Consider the following 24,144-nt stretch of genomic DNA (forward strand, 5'->3'; position numbering starts at 1 on the left):
AGTTTGATTATTTGTCGCTATTATTTGATGATATGGAATAATCTATTAATCATAGACAATGAGTAAATTGTACGAAGTTTGATCAAAATAGTACTGACAATAATTGAACTCATGACTTCCTAATATGAAAATTATGTTCTAGTTATCCAATTGTTCATTTCAAGACTAAAATTAAACCTCATTTAACTGCTTTATGGGCTTGTTGTCATTGACCCACTATGTTATCAAGTACATCATCATTTTATCTATATATAAGCTGTATATTAAAGAACTTGATATAATGATGAACAACGTAACAAACTAAAGAACATTTAAATGATGTATAATGTACATGTACTATGAATACACGTGAATGTTGTTTCTGGTCGACATCCGACCCGGGCAGTGGTTTTTCTTTATTTGAGTATAATGTTTTTGTGTTGTGTGTCCTAAATATTTTCTTGTCAATATTGTAATTTGATATATTCTGTATTAGCTTTAATAACACATCTAACTAACATATCATACTTTCATTTAATTTTTTTTAATAATAAGGTTATTATAAAGATTTAGGTAATTCAGCACCGACAACACAAATGAAGTTAAGATTGAATTAATTAAGCAAACAATTGGATCGATCACCTAGTCTAGAAGTCCAACCCACTAGCGAAAGCTAACAAAATAGCCTTTGTATGGGACACATGTTAAAGCGGTAGCTTAGTCAGTACATACCACTATACCATATTGCGGTGTCAGTACGAGGAAGTGGAGTAGTGTCAAGTCATATATTGTACGCTCCAAATCTAGCTATGATTTTTTTATTAAATTATTTGTATCTTACTCAATCCTTTATCTTGTTAGAATTAGAATTAATTAAGTCCAAACTAAAATTTAATTTTTGTATATAGATGTAATCTTAGCTTCATTTTAAATGTATTAAATTTGATACAAACACTTTCTTTAAAAATAAATAAATAAAAGTTTAAATTGGCAATAAAAAGAAGTTAATTTGTATAGATTTAATCTCGTACCATACATGGCGGTTAATTTTAGTACATGAGCATGTGCATATATGTCGTTATCAAATCCTAGTTTAAGTTGAGTTTCAGCCTTTTAGTATCGCCGATAAATGTTCCATATATCTACTGCATGCAAAGCATTTGTCAACAATGGAGTATAATCTTTTTCAGTTTAATCACAAGTTTATAATTCAATTATTGAGTGTAAGATTATAGAATGAACTGTATTTCATTAAAAAGAATAACTAAAGTATTTATAGTGTATAACAGAGGAGAAATAGAGAAGTTACAACTAATCACTAGTCTATATGCCGGAATGAATGTAGAACAACAAAATAACCTCAGCCACTCATATGCTTAACATTGAGAACATTATATCATACATTGAATTCTTACTTTACATGTATTTTAATATTGAGTTTTTTAATAACCATTTAAATTTCTTATTTCTTCACGTTACATGTATCTACATTACAAGTGAAACTTAACCTTGCCATGCATCTAGTGAACCTCAAATAACGCCTCCACAATAGTTAGAAGTTTTGAGACCAACTAAGGTCTTCCCCAATAGTTAACCGTTTTTTAGTAGACTTTGCAGGTATGATTAGAAAAGAGAAGATGAGAGTGGAGGAAAAAAACGAAAAAACAAAAAACAAAAAAAAAAAAACAAAAAACAAAAACTGACAAAAAATAGAAAAAAATAATAATAATTTTACGTGCCCAAGCAGGCGCATGCATTGCACGCGCTTGCCTGGGCACGAAAACTGTGCCTCACGCATGCGTGAGGCACAGTAACTTCTCCCAATGGAGCCCACTCCAGCCTGCCAAAACTCTCAATTTACAGGAGAAAGAACTTAAAAAAAAAAACCTTTTCCATTTGATAAAAACCCGCTCATTGAATTTTAGTGTTCTAAAATCTCTCTAAAATCAAGGAAAGGCCTAATAAAACCTTTAGATACTTTTATAATTTACCTCCGTATTATTTTTGTATGTAGTAATGTTAAATTTAGTATTGGAGTACAAAATGTATTTATTAAGAAACTACCTTAAAATATTATTAATATACAAAGTATTCCGTAGTAGAGATGATTAATGAGAATAGGTTGAGTACAGTAAAGCACTTTGGATCTTGCACTCAAACTAACCCAAAATCTCATGGTCTAATTTCCATAAATATGCAATTAAATGAAAAATTGGGTATTTTTTTTATAGCCGTATTTTACGGTGTATCTATACATATATGCATATATAAATACACCCTGTGTGTATAGGAATGAGAGTGTGTCATTTGTCAAATCAATTCCCTGTGCCAGCCTCTGGTCGGCAACGAAGCTTCAGAAGGCTGTTGAGAGTGGTCTCTCTGTTGTCTCTGTCATCCCCATTAACCCCCCCCCCACCCCACCCCTACCCACCTCCCCTCCTTCCAACTATTTATATTGTCAACTGCTTCATTGGGTCTTTGCTCCAGTCACATTTTCAAGCAAAAATACTGTCTCACAGAGATAAAGTTTCAATCTTTATGGCTGGAAATTGGAAAAGGAATGGGGCTTGGAGCTTTGTATGGAGATATTGAAACCAATCTTCAGGCCTTCAAGGTATTTATTTATAGCTATCCCTCCATTCTCTCTTTTTTTCTTGTTTGGGTTTTGGTTTATCTGTTTAGTGGTGAATCCAAGCAGTTGTTGTTTCTTTTTCTTGTTCTGAATAGTGTGGATATATGTTGTTAGTTTGAGTCTCTGATGTGTGTATATATGGTTTTGGTTTGCAGAAATTTTGACTGAGTGAGTAATCAGGGTTTATTTAGCAAAGAAAAGATTTAGTGATTTAGGGTATTTAGGTATAATATAAGGAGATTGAGAAACCATGATTGATGTGATGAGTTCAGTGAATAAGCCCTTGAATGAAGTGGAGAGGTGTTTGGATTCCCAGCTATGGCATGCCTGTGCTGGTGGGATGGTTCAAATGCCATCTGTGAACTCCAAAGTGTTTTATTTTCCACAGGGCCATGCTGAGCATGCCCAAAAGGCTCTGGATTTTGGGGGTTTTCCTAGAATTCCACCTTTAGTTCTGTGTAGAGTGGCATCCATAAGGTATTTGGCTGATTTTGAGAGTGATGAGGTTTATGCCAAGATTAGATTGGTTCCATTGAAGGGGAATGAATGTTGTGATGGTGATATGGATGGGGGGATTCCCGGGTTCGATAAGAATGAGAATCAGGAGAAACCTAATTCGTTTGCCAAGACTTTGACACAGTCTGATGCAAATAATGGAGGGGGTTTCTCGGTTCCGAGGTATTGTGCTGAAACCATTTTTCCTCGGCTGGATTACTCGGCTGAGCCCCCGGTCCAGACCATCTTGGCTAAGGATGTTCACGGGGAGACATGGAAGTTTAGGCATATTTATAGGGGGACGCCAAGGCGTCATCTATTGACGACTGGGTGGAGTAATTTCGTGAACCAGAAGAAGCTTGTGGCTGGGGATTCAATTGTGTTCTTGAGGGCAGAAAATGGGGAGCTTTTTGTTGGGATTCGAAGGGCGAAGAGAGGGATTGGGAATGGACCCGAGGCTACTTCTGGGTGGAATACGGGGGCAGGGACTTACACCTCCTCGCTGTACCAGGGATTTTCGGGGTTTTTTAGTGACGACGAGAAGAAGTTTATGCGGAATGGTCAGGGTGGAAATTGTGATGAGGGTCTGAGAGGGAGAAGCAAAGTTCGAGGTGAATCCGTTGTTGAAGCTGCAACACTTGCTGCAAATGCCCAGCCTTTCGAGGTCGTTTACTATCCCCGTGCCTGCACCCCAGAATTCGTAGTCAAGGCCTCTGCAGTGAGGGCAGCAATGAGAATCCAGTGGTGCTCGGGGATGAGATTCAAGATGCCCTTCGAGACCGAAGACTCTTCTCGGATTAGCTGGTTCATGGGAACCATTTCTTCTGTTCAAGTCGATGACCCCATCCACTGGCCTAATTCCCCATGGCGCCTTCTCCAGGTAATAACTGTGAAGTTTTTCTTTTGAACCGTTAAATCTGCCATTGTGCAATCATCTTTTGCCTATTATCTAAATTCATCTGAGTAGCTTTTATGTGATTATGTCAGTGACAAATATTCCAACTTTTCGAAAACCATTTGCAGGGCCTATTAAGTATACTCTCTATTAAATTCAAAAAAAAAAAGTATACTCTCTATTTGTTAGATTTTGAATTTCCCTTAAACGTTCATGAACAGGTAGCGTGGGACGAGCCAGACTTGCTTCAGAACGTGAAGCGAGTTAATCCATGGCTGGTTGAGTTGGTAGCAAATATGCCTCCGATTCATTTATCGCCTTTCTCACCGCCAAGGAAGAAGCTGCGGCTTCCACAACCTCTGGAATTTCCCACCTCGGGCCAGTTTTCGCTGCCATCACTACTCAGCAATCCCCTAATTCCCAGCAGCCCTTTGTCTTGTGTATCAGACAACATTCCTGCAGGCATACAGGGAGCCAGGCATGCACAATTTGGGCTATCGTTAACGGATCTCCACTTCAACAAACTGCAGGGAGGGCTGTTCCCGTTTGGATACAGAGAGTTCGATCGCACTATCTCGCCTAAAACGCCTTCGGGCAGCTTAAAGGCCAGTTCTGATAATGATGACAACCTATCTTGCCTATTGACAATAGGGAATGCCAGCCCAAATTTAAAGCAAAATAACGAAAAGAAAGCCCCGACCCCGAAGCTAATGTTGTTTGGAAAAGCGATCCTCACTGAGCAGCAGATGTCCCAGAGCTGCTCGGGAGAGACAGTGAACCTTTCTGATGGTTCAGGATCTGCGCTTCTTCATAGTGGTCCAACCGAGAACTCCAGAGACGAACCCTTCCCCTGGTACAAAGACGAGAAATCTGAAACCGGTCATTGCAAGGTGTTCATGGAATCTGATGACGTTGGGCGCACTCTCGACCTGTCCGCCCTTGGCTCGTACGAGGAGCTGTACCGAAAACTGGCCAGCATGTTTGGCATCCAAAGATCAGAGATGCTAAGCAATGTGCTTTACCAGGATACCACCGGTTCTGTTAGGCACACCGGGGACGAACCCTTCAGGTGAATCTTAGCGATTCCATTACTCCTTTACGTTCCTCGTTGTGTCTCCCTAACTCTCCAACCATAACTGACATGAATTGAATCACTCTCTCGTTTTGATTCTGCAGCGAGTTCATCAAGACGGCTAGAAGGCTCACCATTCTATCGGATTCAAGCAGTGACAATGTAGGCAGATAGAGACCCTTAGCTGATGATCTGTGTAAAATGTAGGCTCAAATTGCTACATTTGTAATCCCTATTTATTTAATTTCCTTGTTTAATCTCTGCCATGAATTGTATAGGAGGAAGTCTCCTTCAAAAATCTATGTAGAATTAAGCTTTCTAATACCAACAACTCCATAGTTCCTGTTTCTTGATCTTAATTAGTTTGTATTTTATCTCTTAAAGTCCAGATTTCTTGAATCTTCATCTTCTTCACCAAGTTAAACACTTCCCATGAAAGAACACTGCATGAACATTACAACTAACGTTATACATGGAAAACTACAGAGGTGACAGTGCCAACTGGAAGTGACAAGGGTTTGTGTGTCCACATAAAAAGTCAACCTCATTAGTACACATGCTTACTTAAACATCCACATTTATTCATCCATGTGACAATCATCTCTGCTAATTTAAGCATTTCGTATGATCTAGTTTAGGAAATGTTTATGAACCATTGTCATAAACAACTGTTTTTGATGATTTGAGTAAGTAGACTCTCTCACGTGAGACATATAATACTTTTTAGTTACATTTTTAATTTAAAAAAAAAATAATCAAGTGGACCCTAGAATTTTACCTGAAAAGTTAATTAGGTGTCTACATTTTTTTTAAGTTGCAATTAAACACATTAACATTATATTTTGGTGCAATAAAGCCCAAAAACATGTTAGTGACATGTGATAGCATGTTATTAGGGTTCTGACATCATTTTCGACAAAAAACTAACCGCCGGCCACTGGTCACCTCTCCAGAGAAAGGTGAACAGTTCTGGTCGTCCGGAGTCTCTCTGGAGAGGCGACCAGTTCTGGTCACCTACTCTTGAGAATTTTTTTTCTAAAAAATTTGTGATTATTAAGTCAATTGTCGGACCAGTTTGTAATTGCCTTTGAGACTCTAATCCCGAGGTGGCGATGTTTTAGGCTTTAGCTATTCAACGACAAGAGACCTACAGTGGTGCCGCGAGCGTAGGTTAAGAATCGGGATTCGAAAACACGATTAATTGATTAATGTTAAAACGGTGTCAGAGAGAGGAATTAATGAGAAGGTTTAAGAGGCTGTCGGTCAAACGGGCAGCGGAGGGCAACCAAGATTACGGGATCAGAAAATGTGCCACGCCCCGTCACGCTCCTAAGTCCGCGCGTGCAGAAACTACCTTCTCACACGGGTGGACAGTAACAGACCATGCATGCATCATCATCATCGCAGGTTTGAAAAGATAATACATACACTGATACACACATACGACACAATCCCATAGTAGGGAAGTGGGTCCCCCACCCCTCCCTCTCCTGTGACGTCATGTTTGGTGGACAATCGCTCGTTATTCGCGAAACAGCTAAGCCAGCCCGCCCGAAGCCCGAGGGGGAAGCGGGTCACATGAAATCCGCATCGTTAGGATCGGCGGTCAACTTGTTTTTTAAAGTCCGAAGCCTGAAATTAAAACCCACCCGGCCCACGAACAACGCTTGCGCCGTGTCGATGCTCGGGCTTCATTAATTTAATCCATTATCTCTTTTTCAATATTTCTTTTCCCAATTTTCATTTTTTCAATTTTGCTTTATTTGTTCTCTGCTTATGGGATCTTATTATGTGTATAGCTCGCCTATTATTCAGGAAATGTAAATCGTATTAAAAAGTTTCAGTCTTTATCAATAGAGTATTAGTAATAATCAAATTCGTGACTTTTTAGTATAATAGTAGAATAAAGAGGATAATTTTTGTGAAATAATGAGAGTATATATAAAATAAAATTTTTAGGAAATATATAATATTGTTTGGGGTTGATGCTTTTTTATGGAGACATGCATTGAAGATAATTAGGCATATATTTTAGAGCCAAGAAAATTGGCCTAGAAGTCATGAAGTGTCCACGTGAGAACATTAAACAATTAAGCGTGGTTTTAATGGCACTCACATTGCAATAATGTTCACATTTAACAACATTTTAATTAACTAATATAATCCAACTGGCTCTTTACTAGGACAGGGAAATATGTGCACGAGGAGGAAGCGTTGAATGAGAGAAAACCCCTTAATTAAGTACTCCTCCTTAATTAATATGGATTAAGCTTTTTGTTTTTTCTGTTGTAGGATTTTTTTTTTAGTTTAATCACAAGTTTTCTAAATTAGTCAACTAGAACTAGATCGATATTAAAATTAACGTCGAGTGAGATCTAAAGAGTAGTAAAACACTCTTTCAAGATTTTAAGTAGCTTACAATGTTAATTATTTGATATTTTACGTTAAGGCCCTGTTTGGTAAATGGCTGTTGGCTGATTGGGTTGGTTGTTTGGGTTAGAAGGTATGATTAGTTGATAACATTGGCTGATTGTAGAAAGTTGGTTGATAAATTAGCTGTTTGGTATAATTTCTTTTCTCAAAAAGCTAATTGAAAAGGCTGCTTTGAATAACCTTTTGAATTTTAATATTTTGGAGTTACAAAAAGTTTATTAACCAAACAACTAATAGTGGTTAAATAAGCCAAAATTGGCTGATAGGCTGATTATTTACCAAACAGGCCTAAGTCGAAGTGATTAATTATTAATAAAAGATAATGTTGTATATATGTAATCCTTAGTACACAAAGTTTGGTTGGAGTTCATGAAGTTGGAATGATCTTAAAAGGTTGGAAATACATAGGACATTTACAAGGCAAAGTATAGTCTCCTGTTTTGTGGAGCAAGATGGTTTTTAGAGTGACGGGTCAAGGGTTGGAATTCCTGGTGATGAGGGTCGGGGCATGTGGTGCTCGCCTGCAAGTTAGTCAAGTTGGTCACGACATGTGTTGTGCTAAAGAGGTTCAGGTAGGTGTGACAATTGAGAAGACGCTTTATGGATTGCTTGTTCGTCAAGTAAGGTCCACTTTCCAGTATGGCAGGTCAGGAAACACACTATTAAATTCGAAAATAACTGATAATTAATTGTCATACATGTTTACTGTATCCTTTCTTTTAGTAGCTGAATTCTCAAGACTCAAAAATTCATATAATATCGATTATGAATCTTTAAAAATAAGGTAATAAAGCAAAGCAAAAAGATATATATATGAAAAAAGAGTGTTTGGAATAATAAATTGTGTGTGTATATGTGTGTATGTGTACATGTATGTACAATAGGTATGTATGTAGAATAGTAGATGAATTATTGACAGAAATATGTTTTGAGTGAGGAATCGCAAGATCCAAGAATTGCAGAGTAATGTTTGGAAACAAAACAGTCAACCCTAGAAATCAGGTTGCCGTTGTTGAAAATTTCGAGCCGATAGATATATAGATGGTGATTAATGAATATTAATTATTAAATTGTACGATTATTATTTATAAATTTTAATTAATTATTGTTACATAATAAAATAAGGTGAGGGTTGGAAATTGCATGCATGGGGACAGAAAATGGCGTGGGAGTTGAAGGAACGTTAATGGTGGACTGTTCTTCACATTGATTTCAGCTCATCAACACACATTACATCAAACAACGTTGTGCTTTGCAATTTGGAATCCTAAGCTTTAATTTCCATGTTGCAGCTGTCATCTACATGCAAGTATATATAAAAGCGTGTTAGGTTTAGTCAACTTAAAATATATGAGTATTTAGCATGTAAATGTGTCGCAATAAAATATGTAAATTAAATGCAATAACTCAAAGTAATAGTGTTAAGTGTAGGTTGTTTAGTGAAATATCCATTTACAATGTAAAAGAGTGATGATTCATATTGTAAAATTTTGTATTATTTGATGGGATATACATAATATATTAAGGAGCTTATTACCGAAATGGTCCCTCGACTATTGCAAAATTATCAATTTGGTCCTCGACAATTTTTCGTGCCCAATTTAGTCCCTCGACTTTAAAATTTTTAACCAATTTGGTCCTCCGTTTATTTTACCGTTAAACATCCGTTAAATCGAGACCAAATTGATAATTTTGCTATAGTCGAGAGACCAAATTGGTAATTTTTCAATAGTCAAAGGACCATTTCAGTGAAAAATTAGTTACCAATTTGGTCCCTTGACTATTGAAAAATTACCAATTTAATCCATTGACTATAGCAAAATTAACAATTTGATCCCGATTTAACGGATGTTTAACGGTAAAATAAACGGAGGATCAAATTGGTTAAAAATTTTAAAGTCGAGGGACTAAATTGGGCACGAAAAATTGTCAAGGACCAAATTGGTAATTTCGCAATAGTCGAGGGACCATTTCGGTAATAAACTCTATATTAAGTGATTCATAACTATGTTAGTTCGACATCAAGAGTGCACTTTTCGATCTATCAAATCGGAAAGTCAGTGCTACATTCTTACCTAGATCGATGGACAAATGATGTATGAAGTAACTTCTCAGTTACCTCATCAGTTCAAGTCGAATCAGTATAGACATGTGACACAATCAACTTAACTGATGAGCTATAGATAAGCATCATATACTTTTGTTGTCGAGAATTTCGACATGTGCTTCCTTACCCAACGCTATAAAAGTCAACTAACCTTTCAAAGAGGACTTTTTCAAGATCAAAACTTTCTTAGTATTTCTCTGTGTATTGGACGATATAAATTGCCGTTGTAAGGGTGGGCCCTGGGCCGTAAGTATTTTTGAATGATACCGTAAGTAAAGCCGAAGTAGAGAATATTCAATTGGGCTTTTAATGGGTTACGGGCTACATATAACCACTCTAATTTGGTTGGTTATTGATCCTTAAACCCACTGGGCCTGGGCCGTGGAGCCCACATGCTAAACAGCGGGAAAATCAGCACGTGCGAGATTCCAATGAATCTCCTGCATGCCGCCACCTACTCAACGCAGTCGTTTATTATCATTTCCTCCGTCCACCAACCCACCCCGACAAAAACAAACGGAAGAACCGAAAGAGAAAAGGCCCAACAACTCAGTCGATCGTCGCAGCTTCTGATCGGGCATTTCCAAATGGCAGGTCATATTCAAATCTTTACCAATTACCAATTCTTGGGTTTTCTTTACTGTTCAATCATAAGCTTCAGAAATAGGAATTTAAAAAGAAAAAAAAAAGGAACTTTCTTGCATTTATGATATTGGGGTGATGCTATTGCTTATGATTATGATTTTGAAGTGTTAATATCATTACAATGGCTTTGTGATGTGAAATTGGAATGAATACTACTGTAGCTTCAGCTCAATTATTGATATGATATTTCAAAGAGTGTTTATAACATTTAAATTTGTTGTCAAATACTTTGGAGAGTTTTGGTAAATGTGGTAAAGAATAGCTAAATGATATGCACACGCCATAAGAAGCAAATGGATAGTTTAGTAGAGAAAACATGCAGTTAGATTTAAAAAAAAAAACATGTTCTTTTAAATTATGTGTCAAAATAATACAAGGATTTTGACACTCTTCAAGTCATTTTCAATCAGAAATCTTACAATATTGAAATTTTCAAATTTTATGCAGCACTATCGGGGAAGGTTGTCCAACATACTCTGGTAGCAAAGTGCTGCCAGCAGAACAGAAAGTTCAGCCCCCAATACCAACAGGACCATGTTGACCTTATTAGGCATGACCTTCTTTCCCCTTTAGTAGGGAAGTTGGCATGGAATGGCAACTCCACCATGCAACCATGTGCATTGTCCAAATCTAACCGAGGAAAATTTTATTGCAATGGTCTGTTCTAGAATCTCATTATTCAGGTTCATATCAGATTCAATAATAGGTTTCCAAGTCCTTTGAATATTTGATTGTTTACTAACACCTCTGTGCTTATTATCCTTGTTGATATAAACTTAATTCCTTCCTAGGATAGAATGGATGGTTATTGATATATAGCTTCTGCATCCATTAGAAGATATCTCATCAACCACAAATTATATTCATGAATTTAAATTGTGATGCAGCTGCACCATCTAACACAGCTGTATCATCTGGTGAAAAAACTGATTTTCTTAAGCTTCAGAATGGCAGGTATCTAGCTTTGCTTTGCTGATTTGTCCTTCTCTTCTTCTCTTTATTTGATCTCTTTGTTTCAATTATTGTTTCGTGCTTGTATTTCACGGATTGCATGAGATCTGCCATTTATGTAACACAATATGGTGAACAATTTACAATTTTACTTGATTGGTGACAAGTAGTGATACATGTATATCTGAATGACCTACAATGCAGCATTTCTATGGATGTATTTACATGAGCAGTTTCATAAAAATAGTGATTTGTCTTTGGTGTTTATTGTACTTTGCAGCGATATACGTGGTGTTGCTGTTGCTGGTGTTGAAGGAGAACCTGTTAACCTCACAGAGCCAGTTACAGAAGCAATAGCAGCAGCGTTTGCTGCATGGTTGCTGGAGAAGAAGAAACTTGATGGCTCTAGATCATTGAGGGTATCCATCGGTCATGATTCAAGAATTTCTGCAAAGAAGTTGCAGGTGTTCACCCTTATACACATAAAAGTTTTTTGGTGCAAACTTTATATACTTGAAGAAGATCCTATTCCTAGGACAGATTTAAGACATAAATCCTTATTTTCAAACAACCGTTCTCCTGATTGATATCTCTTAAAGTTAAAAGACAAGAATGAGCTCTAACGCTTATTTATGACTTGGAGTTTTGTTTCTCTGCTTGTCTTTCTTTTAGTAAGAATTGGTTAATCTCTCTTTCAGGATGCTGTTACTCGGGGACTTACTCGTGCAGGCGCTGATGTCATCCAATATGGGTCAGTGGTTTATTTTAGTATGTTGTGCCAGTAACTATTACATGCAGATAAGGTACAATTTGATCAACAACCTCTTGGAAGAAAGATATATAATCAGTCTAAAGTTCTAAGAGGTCACATAACTTTTCTCATTAAAGAAATGAATTTGAATTTAGAAGTTTTTCATGTCAAACCCACAAGGAGCTTAGGTTATACAATAATAAGTTAGAATAGTTGAAACATGCTTTCTTGGGAGTTTGCTAGGATCTGATCTAATGAAATTGGGAATTACTAATGAGTAATATATGGGTTGTGGATGACACCCCAAGCAAGCATTAGTATTCTTGGAATTAAGGAAATGTACTTCCCTGACAATACTTTTTTTGTTGTGGTTTATAGATTAGCTTCAACCCCAGCCATGTTTAATAGCACTCTTACAGAAAATGAAGACTTTTTGTGTCCTGCTGATGGATCAATCATGATAACTGGTGAGTTCATTGATCTATTCCTTTGTTAGAAGTCAGTGAATTATGGTAATCTGAATTTTCTGAGAGAAGTGTGGATCATTTAATAATTCCTAGTGTGGAAGTGGAAAGGAGATAGATTTCTATATGCTGATAATGGCCTAATATCACTGCGTTAACTCCAATACTTGCTGGTTCCTTTTACTCACAAGCATTGTTACTTGTTTTAAAACAGCAAGTCATCTTCCATACAATAGGAATGGGTTTAAATTTTTTACAAATGCTGGAGGGCTTGGAAAATCTGACATCAAGGACATCCTGACACATGCTGCAAATATATATGAAAAGTTTGCAGATGAAGATTTAAAGAATGCAGAAACAAAAGCACCTGTTTCTGTAAAAAAGGTTGATTACATGTCGGTTTATACTTCTAATCTTGTAGCAGCAGTTCGCAAAGCTGCTGGTAATATAGGTAATTATTTTGTGATGCTGCTGAATTTTAGAGTAACAGATTTGCTCATCCTTGGAACTTTACTGCTATTAAATTTTCTTTCTAATGACGATTGCATTTGTTTGTCAATATCATTGACATGACCTCTTTATTAATTTGATCAGAAAAGCCGCTGGAGGGGTTCCATATAGTTGTTGATGCAGGGAATGGAGCTGGTGGATTTTTCGCTGTAAGATAAATGTCAAGTTGCATTCTCATAGTATTCTTCCCTTTGCATACCCTTGAAATCTCATACTGCAAAAGAAAAGAGTTTTTTACTTAAATAGCAAAGTTTATTAGTTTGGCTTCTTTTTACCATAGTCAATCTTAATCTATGTTGTGAAACATGTGCTTTGTTAAATACTTAAATGAATTAAATGCTTTGCAGATTATATGATATTTCTTTTACTGGGTTTATCAGGGAAAAGTTCTTGAGCCTTTAGGTGCTATTACTTCTGGGAGTCAGTTCTTAGAACCAGATGGTAAGAAATCTGAAATATTTAGATGGATGCTTCATATGATTATATTGATATAACTATTAGGCCTAGTTTAGAAAATGGCTTAAATAAGAAATTAAGCAGTTTTTCAACCTCTATCAGGCATTTCAATCTTTATGATATAAACTTAAAGCATCTTTAATGGGTTTATCATTTCAACTGGTTCCTGAAAAGTTGCTTTTCAGCCTTTTCTGATAAGCTCCTTGAAATAACGTATAAAAATAAGGTTAAAACAGCTTTTTGTAAGGATAGCCAAACACAGTAAAAAAAAAATCAGTATAAGTGCTTGTAGTAATAGATACACACCTGAACAAGCTAAAAATAAGCTTATCCAAATTGTGGTCTTTTTCTTTCAGGTATGTTTCCAAATCACATTCCTAACCCAGAGGATAAGACAGCCATGAAAGCTATCACTCAGGCTGTCCTAGATAATAAGGCTGATTTGGGCATCATCTTTGATACAGATGTCGACAGGTAAGTAATTAGATGGTCTATTCATATAATGGTAATGACTAGCCTATTTTCTGATACTTGTTTGTGGTCAGATCTGCTGCTGTTGATTCAAGTGGTCGTGAGTTCAATAGGAATCGTTTGATTGCCTTGATGTCTGCTATTGTTCTCGAGGAGGTAAGTCATAAGTGTCGTTTCCTAATCATGGTCTTTCAGTCATTGCTTCATCCTGGATTACACGGTCCCATCTTTATTGTTTTATTACCAGCATCCAGGGACAACAATTGTAACTGATAGTGTGACTTCAGATGGCTTGACAGCGTTTATTGAAAAGAAACTAGGTGAGATCAATTGGCGTGTCGGTTATTTTCTTTCAAACGTCAACAATGCATTAGCATGCTTATCTCAATCAATTATCACAGGGGGAAAACACCACAGGTTCAAAAGAGGCTACAAGAATGTCATTGATGAAGCCATTCGATTGGTACGGTCTTGTCATTTGCTATATACCACTTCTACTACTACAAATAGGGAAATGAAGCACCGAAAAGAATAAATACTAATGCTACTGATATGCTACGGCCACTAAGGAGAATAAATTTGCCTCTTATCTTCATTCGCCCCTGCATGAATTCTGTTTCATGTAGTTTTGCTTCCTTGACATTGAAGTTCTTTTTTGTGAAAGAAAGCAACATATTTGGTTTGTTTAGGGTTATATTTCTGAAAGTGCTTATGGTATGATATTTAGAATCTTGCTTGGGTTTATTACATTTTTTTTTCAATTGTCTTTATCCGATCCAATTCCTCAATACAAAAAAGAAGGTATATATAATAATATGTATATAGCTGTTTGCTGCTTTTAGATCAGCAGGAGGGAGTGTTGTAGACAAATGGAATGGAGTAAGAATAGTTAAGGAAGAATATGGATCTGCAAATAACTTATCAATGTCTCTCTTACCTTTATGTTAAATTGATCACAGTGTTACATAGTTTATTCAAATCTTTGGCATCTTCGTTAAACTTAAAAAGTTTCTCCGTGATTGAAGTTTGGCTATAACTGTGGCAGAACTCTGTTGGTGAGGAATCACATTTGGCTATTGAAACGAGCGGACATGGAGCTCTCAAGGAGAATCACTGGCTCGATGATGGTGCATACCTCATGGTATACTTCTCATCTGAACTGGCCTTAGCTACACATGGTGTGATGTACATTTTCTCAGCTTCGTCGAGGGAGTGGAGAAGACATTATAATCAATATATTCAACATAAGTTCCACTTCTTCTCTTAATACTTACTCCCAAATAACCACAATTACATGAAGGTTAAGCTACTGAACAAGCTTGCATTAGCAAAAGCATCTGGAAAAGGCGGTGGCAGCAAAGTCTTGACCGACTTGGTAGAGGGTCTTGAGGAACCTGTGGTGGCTGTTGAACTGAGGCTAAAAATTGATCAGTACCATCCGGATCTCAAAGGAGGGTATGGAACTAGACTAGACTTTTTATGGCCCGCACTTCTTAATTCTTATCCTACTTTAGTACCAATATTTCATGCTTTCAGATCTTTCCGGGAGTATGGAGAGGCAATTCTAAAACATTTGGAGACTACTATTGACTCAGACACGAATCTTCAGAAGGCCCTTGTAAACTATGAAGGGGTAAGTTATTTGTTTCTTACTTTGAATCAACCCTAGTCATATGCTTGGTGAAGAGTGTTGGTGAATAGTATTAAAACATTCTGAATTTGCAATATTAACAGGTTAGAGCTTCTGGCTATGGTGGATGGTTCCTTTTGAGGCTGTCACTTCACGACCCTGTCTTGCCTCTTAATATCGAGGTATATTTGCTCTTTTCTTAAAATTTTGTGCCGTCTCGATGTTATGCAATTACGGAGGATTCTTTTGATGCAAGTTTCAAAACTAATTCGCAACCCTTGAACCACCTAGGCACCAAGCAATGAAGAAGCAGTGAAACTTGGGCTTGCTGTCTTTAATGCCGTGAAGGAATTCACAGCCCTTGATACCTCTGCAGTTACTAAATTCATCCAGGTTTGAGAAGCTCTGGCAGGCTGCATTCATCTTTCCCATAAATCTGGCTGGCTTCTTCTCTTCTAGGCTGTGGACCTTTGAGGTTTGAAATTAAGAGGATAGTCTTGGAAATGTTCTGTTAGTGGTGTTAGCCTGGAGAATGTAGCCAATCATCTCTCTATGCGTAACATTTTGAATTATAGAATGAAAGAGGTGGCTAGACAGTACTACAATTTTGGTTTGTTTTCCAAACTATTGAAAATTTCATTTTTCATTCCTCGTTACTTGAACATTGAGGTATTTGTAAAGGTGAGAACCATGTCAAGGGTGTGCATTGCTGTTTTCAAAAAAAAAAAAAAAAGGTGTGCATTGCTCGACAGCAGAGAGCTTTCTGTTGAACCGTACCATAATTTCCGTTTAGGTGGTTTTTAGCATTTCATTATATCGGTTTGAATCTGGAATGAAACAGATGAGCATGTTGTAGAGGACTAATAATTACAGTTCTGCACATCGACTGATCTTCCCTGGCTTTATACATACGTGTGTCTGTGTGTATACGAGTTTCTTTCTCTGGTTTTTACATTGAGTGTTAATCACAGAACTGATTTTTCTAGCGTTATCTATCTGGACGTTGTGTCCAGAAGCTTCATCATGAAACTGAACTGGACGCCCCGAGAAGCTCGGGGTTCAGGCCAGTTAGCTCCTTCTGGCACTTTGATGATTCTGAAACCCCTTCCAATGTACAGCTTTGTGGCTCCAGGGTTGCCACTGTCACAGTGCAATGCAATGGCCCGACATCCCCAGGTTCGTGCTTGATTCTCAGCTTTAGCTACGAGTTTTTTCGCTATTCCTTTCCCACGTAAATTCTCTCGAACAGCAACATTTGATATGTAAGCAATCCCCGACCTGTCAACCGCTAACATGAACACACATTATTTCATGTGTACCTGACAGAGAAAAGGAACTCACATCTGCAGCTGAACTCACCTTCTCTGCTGCAATGGTCCTTTCCTGGGAAGAAAATCAGCCAAAGTATCAAGAGTCAGTATCCCAGTCACATAGCCTTTACTCAGATTCAACCTTCCATTAAAACCCGCGGTTTTGATCTCCCGACGCCCTAATAACAATGCATCTTCTTCTTCTTCTTCTTCTGAGCTTCCAGTGACTGCAACTAAACAAGTCTTCTTGCAGCCATTTGGCACAGAGAATCCAAACACCAATCCTATCAGCTTGTTCATTCTCAGCAGGACATTTATAGGGAAGGAGTAATTAGGGAAGAAGGAACTGCAATGAGTCTCTGCTACTCCCCAGCAGTCCTCCAACCTTGCCTCCCTAACCACAATTTCAGGTGATATGCTTGGAAATAGTTCAGCTACTTGACTGGCCCTACAAACACCTGTATACAAAAAATTAGAGCCGTCAAAACAAGTTTAACCCGCGCACTGGGGCAGAAATGAGTTTTAATGTTTTATGGCCTGCCAAATTGGTGGGCTAATGATGGGCTTGGTGAGCCCGCCAATTTGGCAGACCATAAAACTCATAGTCCGCCCTGTCCTTTTTGCAAGGCAGGAAGGATTAAGCCGGTTTTGACGGCTCTAGTCATAAAATTAACTACGATTAAATTCTAATAAAAATAGCATTTTTATTCAGAAATCCATCAGAAAACTCTGGTTGATATGCATAAACCATAATTCACAGTGTACAGGCCAATAATATGCATCTGGGCATCCAACATGAACCACAAAAATACATACAAAGATAGCAAACAGATGAATTAACTTACCTGGTTTTGGGAGAGGAAAGGGAGAGTTAGGATAAGGGAAATGGATATTTGCAGAAAATGAAGAAGCCACCCTGGAATTGGAAGGGGGGAGGTGGTATTTGAGGCTCTTGGAATTCAGATTCATGGTAGAGAGACTCAGGCTGAGAACATTCACAGAAGAATAAGAAGAAGAAGAAGAAGCAACAATGGCCTCTGCAACTCCACATGGTACTGTCCTCATCAGCTTCTTCACACACACACACACTCTTTCTCTCCTCTCTCTCCAATGTTTCTGGAGAGATTTAGACTGCAACAGAAAGACAGATGAAGGGACAAGCAAACTGAGAAGAGTGTAAGGAAGCAGAGAATATCTATAGTTGCTAAGGCAGAGTAATACGACAAAGAATGAAGAAAAGCCAACTGACTGCTCACATTCCTTTCATCAACGTAATCCATTTATGTCTGTTTAGAAAGCAGAAAAATGACTTCAACCAAATGAAAATAGCTATGATCCCAAATTTTGGATGAAGGCAGTATTGATTATTTTGGACAATTCTTAAAGAACAAATAAGATGAAGACAACTTATAACCTATTGAATAGATAACAATAAGTAAATTACTACTTGATGCGCCTGTACACTTTAGTACACAATAAACATTTCTCCACAATAATCAGTTAGCTTGTGGTTGAAAGCAAAACTTATACCGATTGGTCTACCAATTGAGCAAGTCATGAAGGCTTGACAAATCATTATTTATAATCATTAATGAAGAGTATAAAGGTTATTAGAGACGGTTTTGAAAGTATTGACTGAGTGGATGGAATATAATTCTCGTATATCTCGGTCAAGCTCAATTTAAAGGATCTTTCTAATACAATTCGCGGGTTATCACACAAGAGTGAAGTTTGTATAATTTGCACTCTTCATCATTGAGTAGTAAACATTATTATTATTATTCCGTAATTTTTATTTTTTTTTTAAATACAATCTAACCTATCTATAGTATCTGATGAACATTATTAACATGTAACTTTTCGTTTGGAATGATAATAGTTATGTCATGAGACGACAAAGTACTTCTATTAGACACTTAATTAATACTCCGCTCGTATTACCTACAATCTAATATATCTATAGTATCTGTCGAACATGATTGACATGTAACTTTTTGTTAGGAATGATAATAGTTATATCATCAGATGACAAAGTACTTCTATTAGACACTTATTTAATATTATTAGGATGTTTTTTTTTTCCTTTTTTTTAATTACACAAAAAAAAAAAAAAACACACAGGAAAATTCCAGAAATGCCCTCATGCATCTTTATATTTCATAGCAACTGAGTTTTTGATGAGTGAAGAAGTGTGTGTAATTCCCTGAAGAGTATAAATCAATGAATAACGAGGAAGAGCTCTCTCTGATCTGTTAAAAGTTCACTCTCAACGAAGAGCTCTTCCTTCTTCAACCCTGTATGTTGACTTCAATCCTAGTGCTGCAATAGATTCACACTCATAAATCTGAAGAGATCGTAGTTAGGGTTTTAGTTCTTGGTGTAGTAGGTTTCAACAAATGTCCGGGCTTAATCGATCCTCCAGCGCTCCTTCAAAGAACGGTCTCCCCCCTCAAGAATTGCTCGATGATCTCTGCAGGTAGCTTCACTTTCGTATTTCCGCGCATGTGTGTTTCTGTGCGGGGCGCATACGAAGCATATAAATTAGCGGTTTGTTTATTTGTTGTCTGTTCCGTATGCACAGTGATTTACTAATGGTATTTTAGTTAAGGGTAGGAAAAGCTAGAATCTTGCGTCCATAATTGTTAAAAATAGAGGAAATGGAGCCTTTTTTTTTTATTTGAATTTCTTTCAATTGTGTCGCTGGTTTAAATTGTGATTCAGAGTGTAGCCTTGTAAAATTACTTGCTTTCTTATTGGTTTATTAGCAGCATTTGGCACTTACAAGTTACAATTATAAGGTTACTTTACACAATCATTTGTTAAGCTGAGGTAGAGCAGTGCTAATCACTTTGATACTTAAGTTAGGGCTAACCTTGGTGCAATAATTAATGCATCTACAGTTATGCTAGAGTCCTGCTTTTATCCACAAGTTAAACATGTCCCTCTTTTCTTCTCTTGATTCAGAGTGATATACTGAAATTTATAACCTCTGTGTATTTATCTTCCTCGATGCAGTCGGTTTGTTCTGAATGTGCCAAAGGAAGATCAACAATCTTTTGAGAGGATTTTGTTTCTTGTGGAGTACGCACATTGGTTTTACGAAGACAATTCTGTTGAGAACAATCCATCATTGAAATCTTTCACTCTTAAGGAATTCACTTCTTTGTGTATCCTTCAGAATGTCTGTGCAGTTGGAGCTTTTATTTCCTAGTGGAGAGAGTAGATTGTTGATGTTGTTGGCAAGGATAGGGACATGGGGTTCTTACTGTATGATGCATGTGATGTCCTTGATCCCATTTGCATGATAGGGAGTATTACTCATGAACCTGAGTGGCCTCTTCTTTCTGTTTTCTCTTCTCCAATGAATGGAAATTTAACTTTACTTTTTAATGAGAAATGCACTTCATTCCCCATTAACCCTATATGTGCTTTCCTTAAACCACTTCAGTATTTAACAGCTGTGATGTTTTAAAACCATACGTTGCCCATATAGATGACATTTTCAAGGACTTCACCTCATATAAGGTTCGAGTTCCAGTCACAGGAGCCATAATTCTGGATGAGACTTATGAACGGGTAAGAGTTGAGCTCTGGGAATTTCCTTGTGAATGCTGTAATTAAAAAAGTGAATAAATATATGCTTGTTTAGTAAGTGTAGTATCTGTATCTTGGGTGTCTTTTTCTGTTTTCTTTTTTTCTTTTTGGTGAAGAGTTTTTATTTGTGAAGGCTTAAATTATACTATCAAACACAGAAATGAACGTGGGTAATCAATTCTTTGGAGAACAAATTTCATGTAATTATTGTTTCTTGTTAGTGCTGTTGTCTCTTCTTGGATACTTATTCTTCTTGAATAAAAGCAGTGTATTCATGCATTATAATATGTATTCTCACACACATTGGAGTATACTGTGTGTAAGCATAATATGTGCTGTATGAATTATCTTGGAAGTTATGTAGTTGCTGTGAGGAGACAAACCCAGGTCAACTGCAGTAAAATGAGCTATAGGTGCTCACCTGGCATTGTGTATAAATTTTATTTTGTTTGCTGAACATTCACCTGAAATAAGACCATATGAGATACTGACAGTGACAGCCTCTTGTAGTCTTGTATATTATCTTCTAATGGACAAAAGCCACCTTACATATGCAGCTGACTTCTTCTTCTCTCCTATATATATAAATTTTTTTTTTAATTTTATTTTAGAGAGATAAATGCTTACAATGCTCTTAGCTGTCCTCTGTAGAACTCCCGTTTATTGTTCCTAGCCTTCTTTATGCTTTGTATTTGCTCACGATTTTTGTAAATGCAGTGCTTGCTAGTGAAGGGATGGAAAGGATCAAGCTGGAGTTTCCCTCGTGGAAAAAAGAATAAGGATGAAGAAGACCATACGTGTGCCATTAGAGAGGTTCCTAATCCTGTTTCCTAGATTCGTGTTAAGTTAATTCACAACTCTGTGTATATGCATCTGGTCAAACTCCATAGCCTCTGAATAAAATTTAATTTTGCCACTTTGTGTCGCTTTATATACAAAAGTGATGCAAAGCTCCATCTCTCTGCTGTGCTTTTCTCATTAAAAAATTTTTATCAGTAGACTATTTCTGACTTTTCCTTTTAAGCCATATACTACCTAACAAAATATCATTATTTATATTCTATGATGGATGGATGCAGGTTTTGGAGGAAACAGGGTTTGATGTCTCAAAACTTCTTAACAAAGAAGAGCATATAGAGATGGTATTTGGACAGCAAAGAGTGCGGCTTTACATAATTGCTGGAGTGAAAGATGATACAGCCTTTGCACCACAAACCAAAAAGGAGATTAGTGTAAGTTATTGAAGTATCTCTATCCAACTTGCCCCTAAGAGATTGTTGAAAAAAGAGGAGCATTTTTGTTCTTAGATCAGTGGCTAGAAAGTCAAAATGAAAAGTTCTGCTGGCAAAAAATCTTCTTCCTTTTGTGATTTGGACTACTGTGACGATGAGTTCAGGAATACCATAGATATGCTATAGTTAAAGATCTCATTGTAGTTGTTGGAGACAGATCCATGTAGCTTTTTTCGGTTATTGAATTTTTCTTAAGGTCATATGTTGGTAGGAAGGGGAGAAAACAGAAGTTGGTGACTGGCATTTGGATTTTGCACACACATCCAGAAGGAGCTGATGTACGATAAGTACAGCTGCTAAATGTTGAATGTGCTTTTGTATGCAGGAAATAGCATGGCAGCGACTTGATGAACTCCAGCCAGCAAATGGTGATGTCATCTCTCGCAGTTACACTGGCCTCAAACTTTACATGGTTGCTCCATTTCTAACGTGAGTGGATGTGGTCTTTGTTAACTACACATCAGTTTTCCTTTAATTTATAGGAGATAATAAAAGCTTTGTGCAGGTCTTTAAAAGCATGGATTTCAGCACATCAGCCTCCAGTAGCACCCAGATCCGATAGACCCACGAAAGGTTCTCTCTCTCCACCCCCCTCCTCCCCTTCTTCTTTTATTTCATGTCCTTTTTCAGTTGGTAAAATGGGTTAGTTACTAAAAACAACGAGGAGCAAGAACAATAAGACTTTGTACCTGTGAAGTAGTTCATGACCTAGAAAAACATATTGTATTCTGATTTTGGAATGTGATGAGGGGACTAGAGGTGCTGTAGTATCTATGATATTGTCTACTACTATAACATAAACATTGTTGTAATGCTGTAGTCATAGTTTCATTTAAATTTATCCACCACCCTGTTTATAAAATAGATAAATATACAAAAGAACAATACTAGAAGAGGCATGCTCTATTAGTGTAATATCCATGAAATCTTCAAGTGCTGTATTTTTATTTTATATTTTACTAATTAATGCCACTGCCTATCATCTTTTTACTCCATAATTTAGCAAGGAACTATACTTTTCTTGTATAGGAATTAGCATGTGGAGGGCAAAGAGCAGCTCTGGTGGAAGCACAGTGGTAACAGAGAGTCAGCCAAGCAAATCGACAACTGATGTGCAACCTGTAGAAATTGGTCCCGGTAGAAGCTTCAGAAACTTCCGATTTGATACTGCTCCAATACATAAAGCAATCGATGCTGCCTTCTGTCCATAAAGACTCTGCAACGTTAGCTGCCGGTCCTCCTCTCTGTAAAGGGATTGTGCATTGGAAGCGAAGGAGTTAAAGTCCGTGCACCTTTGTAAAGTTTGACTTGCATGTAATTTGGTTTCTTTTAGCTAGGTGTATCTGCCATTGACACGACACATCTAGGGTTGGTTCGTTCGTGGGCTATATAGAACCTCTCTCACTTTCTCAGCCATGATGGATGCATTCCATGTGTTCCAGATTCAGGTTGCTATGCATGTACATTTTGTACAGTGGCCTTGCAATGAATAGACATTTGTATTTGTAGACACTTTTTGATCTGTTTTTAATGGTCATATCAACCCTCTTTTTGGATCTGCTTTTTCTCCCGAGTAAAAGTTAGTAAATTTTAGGAGTATGCAATTTGGGGCATTTGAGTATCAGTGACGGTGTTACAATGCACAATGTAGTATCTGTTTATAATTACTTTCTTAACTTACTGAAGCATAAAGAGTCAATACCGTCTTCACTGAAATTTAAACTCACAACCTCCTCCCATATGGTATATGGGAGTGCAGTTTGGTGTTACTCAACCACAGGGTCTTGACATATTAATTTTAAACTTAATATTATGATGTCAATCATCACCCGACGCATAAAATGAGACACATACTAATTTTAAACTTAATATTATGATGTCAATCATCACCCGACGCATAAAATGAGACAGATTATGACGTTAAGCATCATCCAACACATAAAATGGGACAGAGGGGTATTAAAATGAGAATATTTTTCCACTAAAAAGGATGAGAGATGGGTTGGTGGATGAAGAATAATGATACTTAACATGAAATTTTAGGAAAAAGTGTCAAATAGGCCACTGAACTTATTGCTTTTGTGCAATTGGGCCATTGAACTTAAAAGTGTGCAATTCAACCAGACAAGTAAAATTTGTGCAATTGGACCATTTTTACAAAAAAATTTACTTGTTTGATGGTTGAATTACACACTTTTTAAGTTCAATGGCCCAATTGCACAAAAGCGATAAATTCAGTGGCCTATTTGACACTTTTTCCGAAATTTTATAACGTTTGTCATGAATTAAATGATTAATTAGATTTTTCTCAAAAAAAAGATAAAAACAAAGATAATTAGAAGTAATTGTAATTGGTGAAGGAAGACAATGCGGATTTTTGACATCAAATTTATACTTAATTACGGAAAGACCATTGAGACAGGCCTGAGAGATTTGTGTACTGTGACCTGGCAGTTA

General features: G+C 37.0%; 4 protein-coding genes across 5 annotated transcripts; 3 read left to right on the plus strand and 1 right to left on the minus strand.

Moving 5' to 3' along the window:
• Positions 1-2,448: 2,448 nt before the first annotated feature.
• On the plus strand, positions 2,449-5,456 carry LOC116009628 (auxin response factor 18-like). The gene is made up of 4 exons (XM_031248764.1): positions 2,449-2,593; positions 2,767-3,986; positions 4,223-5,070; positions 5,178-5,456. Exons 2-4 carry the CDS (start codon positions 2,862-2,864, stop codon positions 5,245-5,247), a joined length of 2,043 nt encoding a protein of 680 aa, XP_031104624.1. The 5' UTR covers positions 2,449-2,593; positions 2,767-2,861; the 3' UTR covers positions 5,248-5,456.
• A 4,632-nt stretch (positions 5,457-10,088) lies between these two features.
• LOC116009644 (phosphoglucomutase-like) lies at positions 10,089-16,305 on the plus strand. Of its 2 annotated transcripts, XM_031248766.1 has the most exons (18): positions 10,089-10,207; positions 10,706-10,915; positions 11,146-11,212; positions 11,490-11,673; positions 11,908-11,960; positions 12,339-12,427; positions 12,639-12,875; positions 13,019-13,083; positions 13,315-13,375; positions 13,747-13,864; positions 13,936-14,017; positions 14,109-14,181; positions 14,263-14,324; positions 14,907-15,002; positions 15,162-15,316; positions 15,398-15,494; positions 15,596-15,673; positions 15,783-16,305. In XM_031248766.1, the coding sequence occupies exons 1-18, from the start codon at positions 10,201-10,203 to the stop codon at positions 15,888-15,890; spliced, it is 1,842 nt and encodes a 613-aa protein (XP_031104626.1). In that variant the 5' UTR covers positions 10,089-10,200; the 3' UTR covers positions 15,891-16,305. The 2 variants fall into 2 exon arrangements, with proteins under 2 accessions (XP_031104626.1, XP_031104627.1); XM_031248767.1 differs by lacking the exon at positions 10,706-10,915 and having other exon boundaries at positions 10,135-10,207.
• A 14-nt stretch (positions 16,306-16,319) lies between these two features.
• Positions 16,320-17,969, minus strand: LOC116009656. Its single transcript, XM_031248768.1, has 3 exons — positions 17,647-17,969; positions 16,851-17,259; positions 16,320-16,769 (listed from the first exon to the last, which is right to left on the minus strand). Exons 1-3 carry the CDS (start codon positions 17,864-17,866, stop codon positions 16,484-16,486), a joined length of 915 nt encoding a protein of 304 aa, XP_031104628.1. The 5' UTR covers positions 17,867-17,969; the 3' UTR covers positions 16,320-16,483.
• Positions 17,970-18,989: 1,020 nt separating this feature from the next.
• LOC116011176 (mRNA-decapping enzyme subunit 2) lies at positions 18,990-23,245 on the plus strand. The gene is made up of 8 exons (XM_031250703.1): positions 18,990-19,277; positions 19,817-19,968; positions 20,250-20,377; positions 21,113-21,208; positions 21,475-21,627; positions 22,013-22,116; positions 22,193-22,260; positions 22,717-23,245. Exons 1-8 carry the CDS (start codon positions 19,198-19,200, stop codon positions 22,896-22,898), a joined length of 963 nt encoding a protein of 320 aa, XP_031106563.1. The 5' UTR covers positions 18,990-19,197; the 3' UTR covers positions 22,899-23,245.
• Positions 23,246-24,144: the final 899 nt, after the last annotated feature.

The sequence above is a fragment of the Ipomoea triloba genome, chromosome 2 (assembly GCF_003576645.1).
Source record: "Ipomoea triloba cultivar NCNSP0323 chromosome 2, ASM357664v1".
Lineage (NCBI taxonomy): Eukaryota > Viridiplantae > Streptophyta > Magnoliopsida > Solanales > Convolvulaceae > Ipomoea > Ipomoea triloba.

Excerpts from the sequence above, each read along its gene's own strand:
- LOC116009628 (XM_031248764.1), top strand. The coding sequence starts at position 2,862 with ATGATTGATGTGATGAGTTCAGTGAATAAGCCCTTGAATGAAGTGGAG. Across the intron at positions 3,987-4,222 it reads CCCCATGGCGCCTTCTCCAG|GTAGCGTGGGACGAGCCAGA; the intron begins GTAATAACTGTG and ends GTTCATGAACAG. Across the intron at positions 5,071-5,177 it reads ACCGGGGACGAACCCTTCAG|CGAGTTCATCAAGACGGCTA; the intron begins GTGAATCTTAGC and ends TTGATTCTGCAG.
- LOC116009644 (XM_031248766.1), top strand. Across the intron at positions 12,876-13,018 it reads CAAAGCTGCTGGTAATATAG|AAAAGCCGCTGGAGGGGTTC; the intron begins GTAATTATTTTG and ends TAATTTGATCAG. Across the intron at positions 13,865-13,935 it reads TTTGATACAGATGTCGACAG|ATCTGCTGCTGTTGATTCAA; the intron begins GTAAGTAATTAG and ends GTTTGTGGTCAG.
- LOC116009656 (XM_031248768.1), bottom strand. The coding sequence starts at position 17,866 with ATGAGGACAGTACCATGTGGAGTTGCAGAGGCCATTGTTGCTTCTTCT. Across the intron at positions 17,260-17,646 it reads CTTTCCTCTCCCAAAACCAG|GTGTTTGTAGGGCCAGTCAA; the intron begins GTAAGTTAATTC and ends TTTTGTATACAG. Across the intron at positions 16,770-16,850 it reads GGACCATTGCAGCAGAGAAG|GTCGGGGATTGCTTACATAT; the intron begins GTGAGTTCAGCT and ends AGCGGTTGACAG.
- LOC116011176 (XM_031250703.1), top strand. The coding sequence starts at position 19,198 with ATGTCCGGGCTTAATCGATCCTCCAGCGCTCCTTCAAAGAACGGTCTC. Across the intron at positions 19,278-19,816 it reads TTGCTCGATGATCTCTGCAG|TCGGTTTGTTCTGAATGTGC; the intron begins GTAGCTTCACTT and ends TCCTCGATGCAG. Across the intron at positions 19,969-20,249 it reads TAAGGAATTCACTTCTTTGT|TATTTAACAGCTGTGATGTT; the intron begins GTATCCTTCAGA and ends AAACCACTTCAG.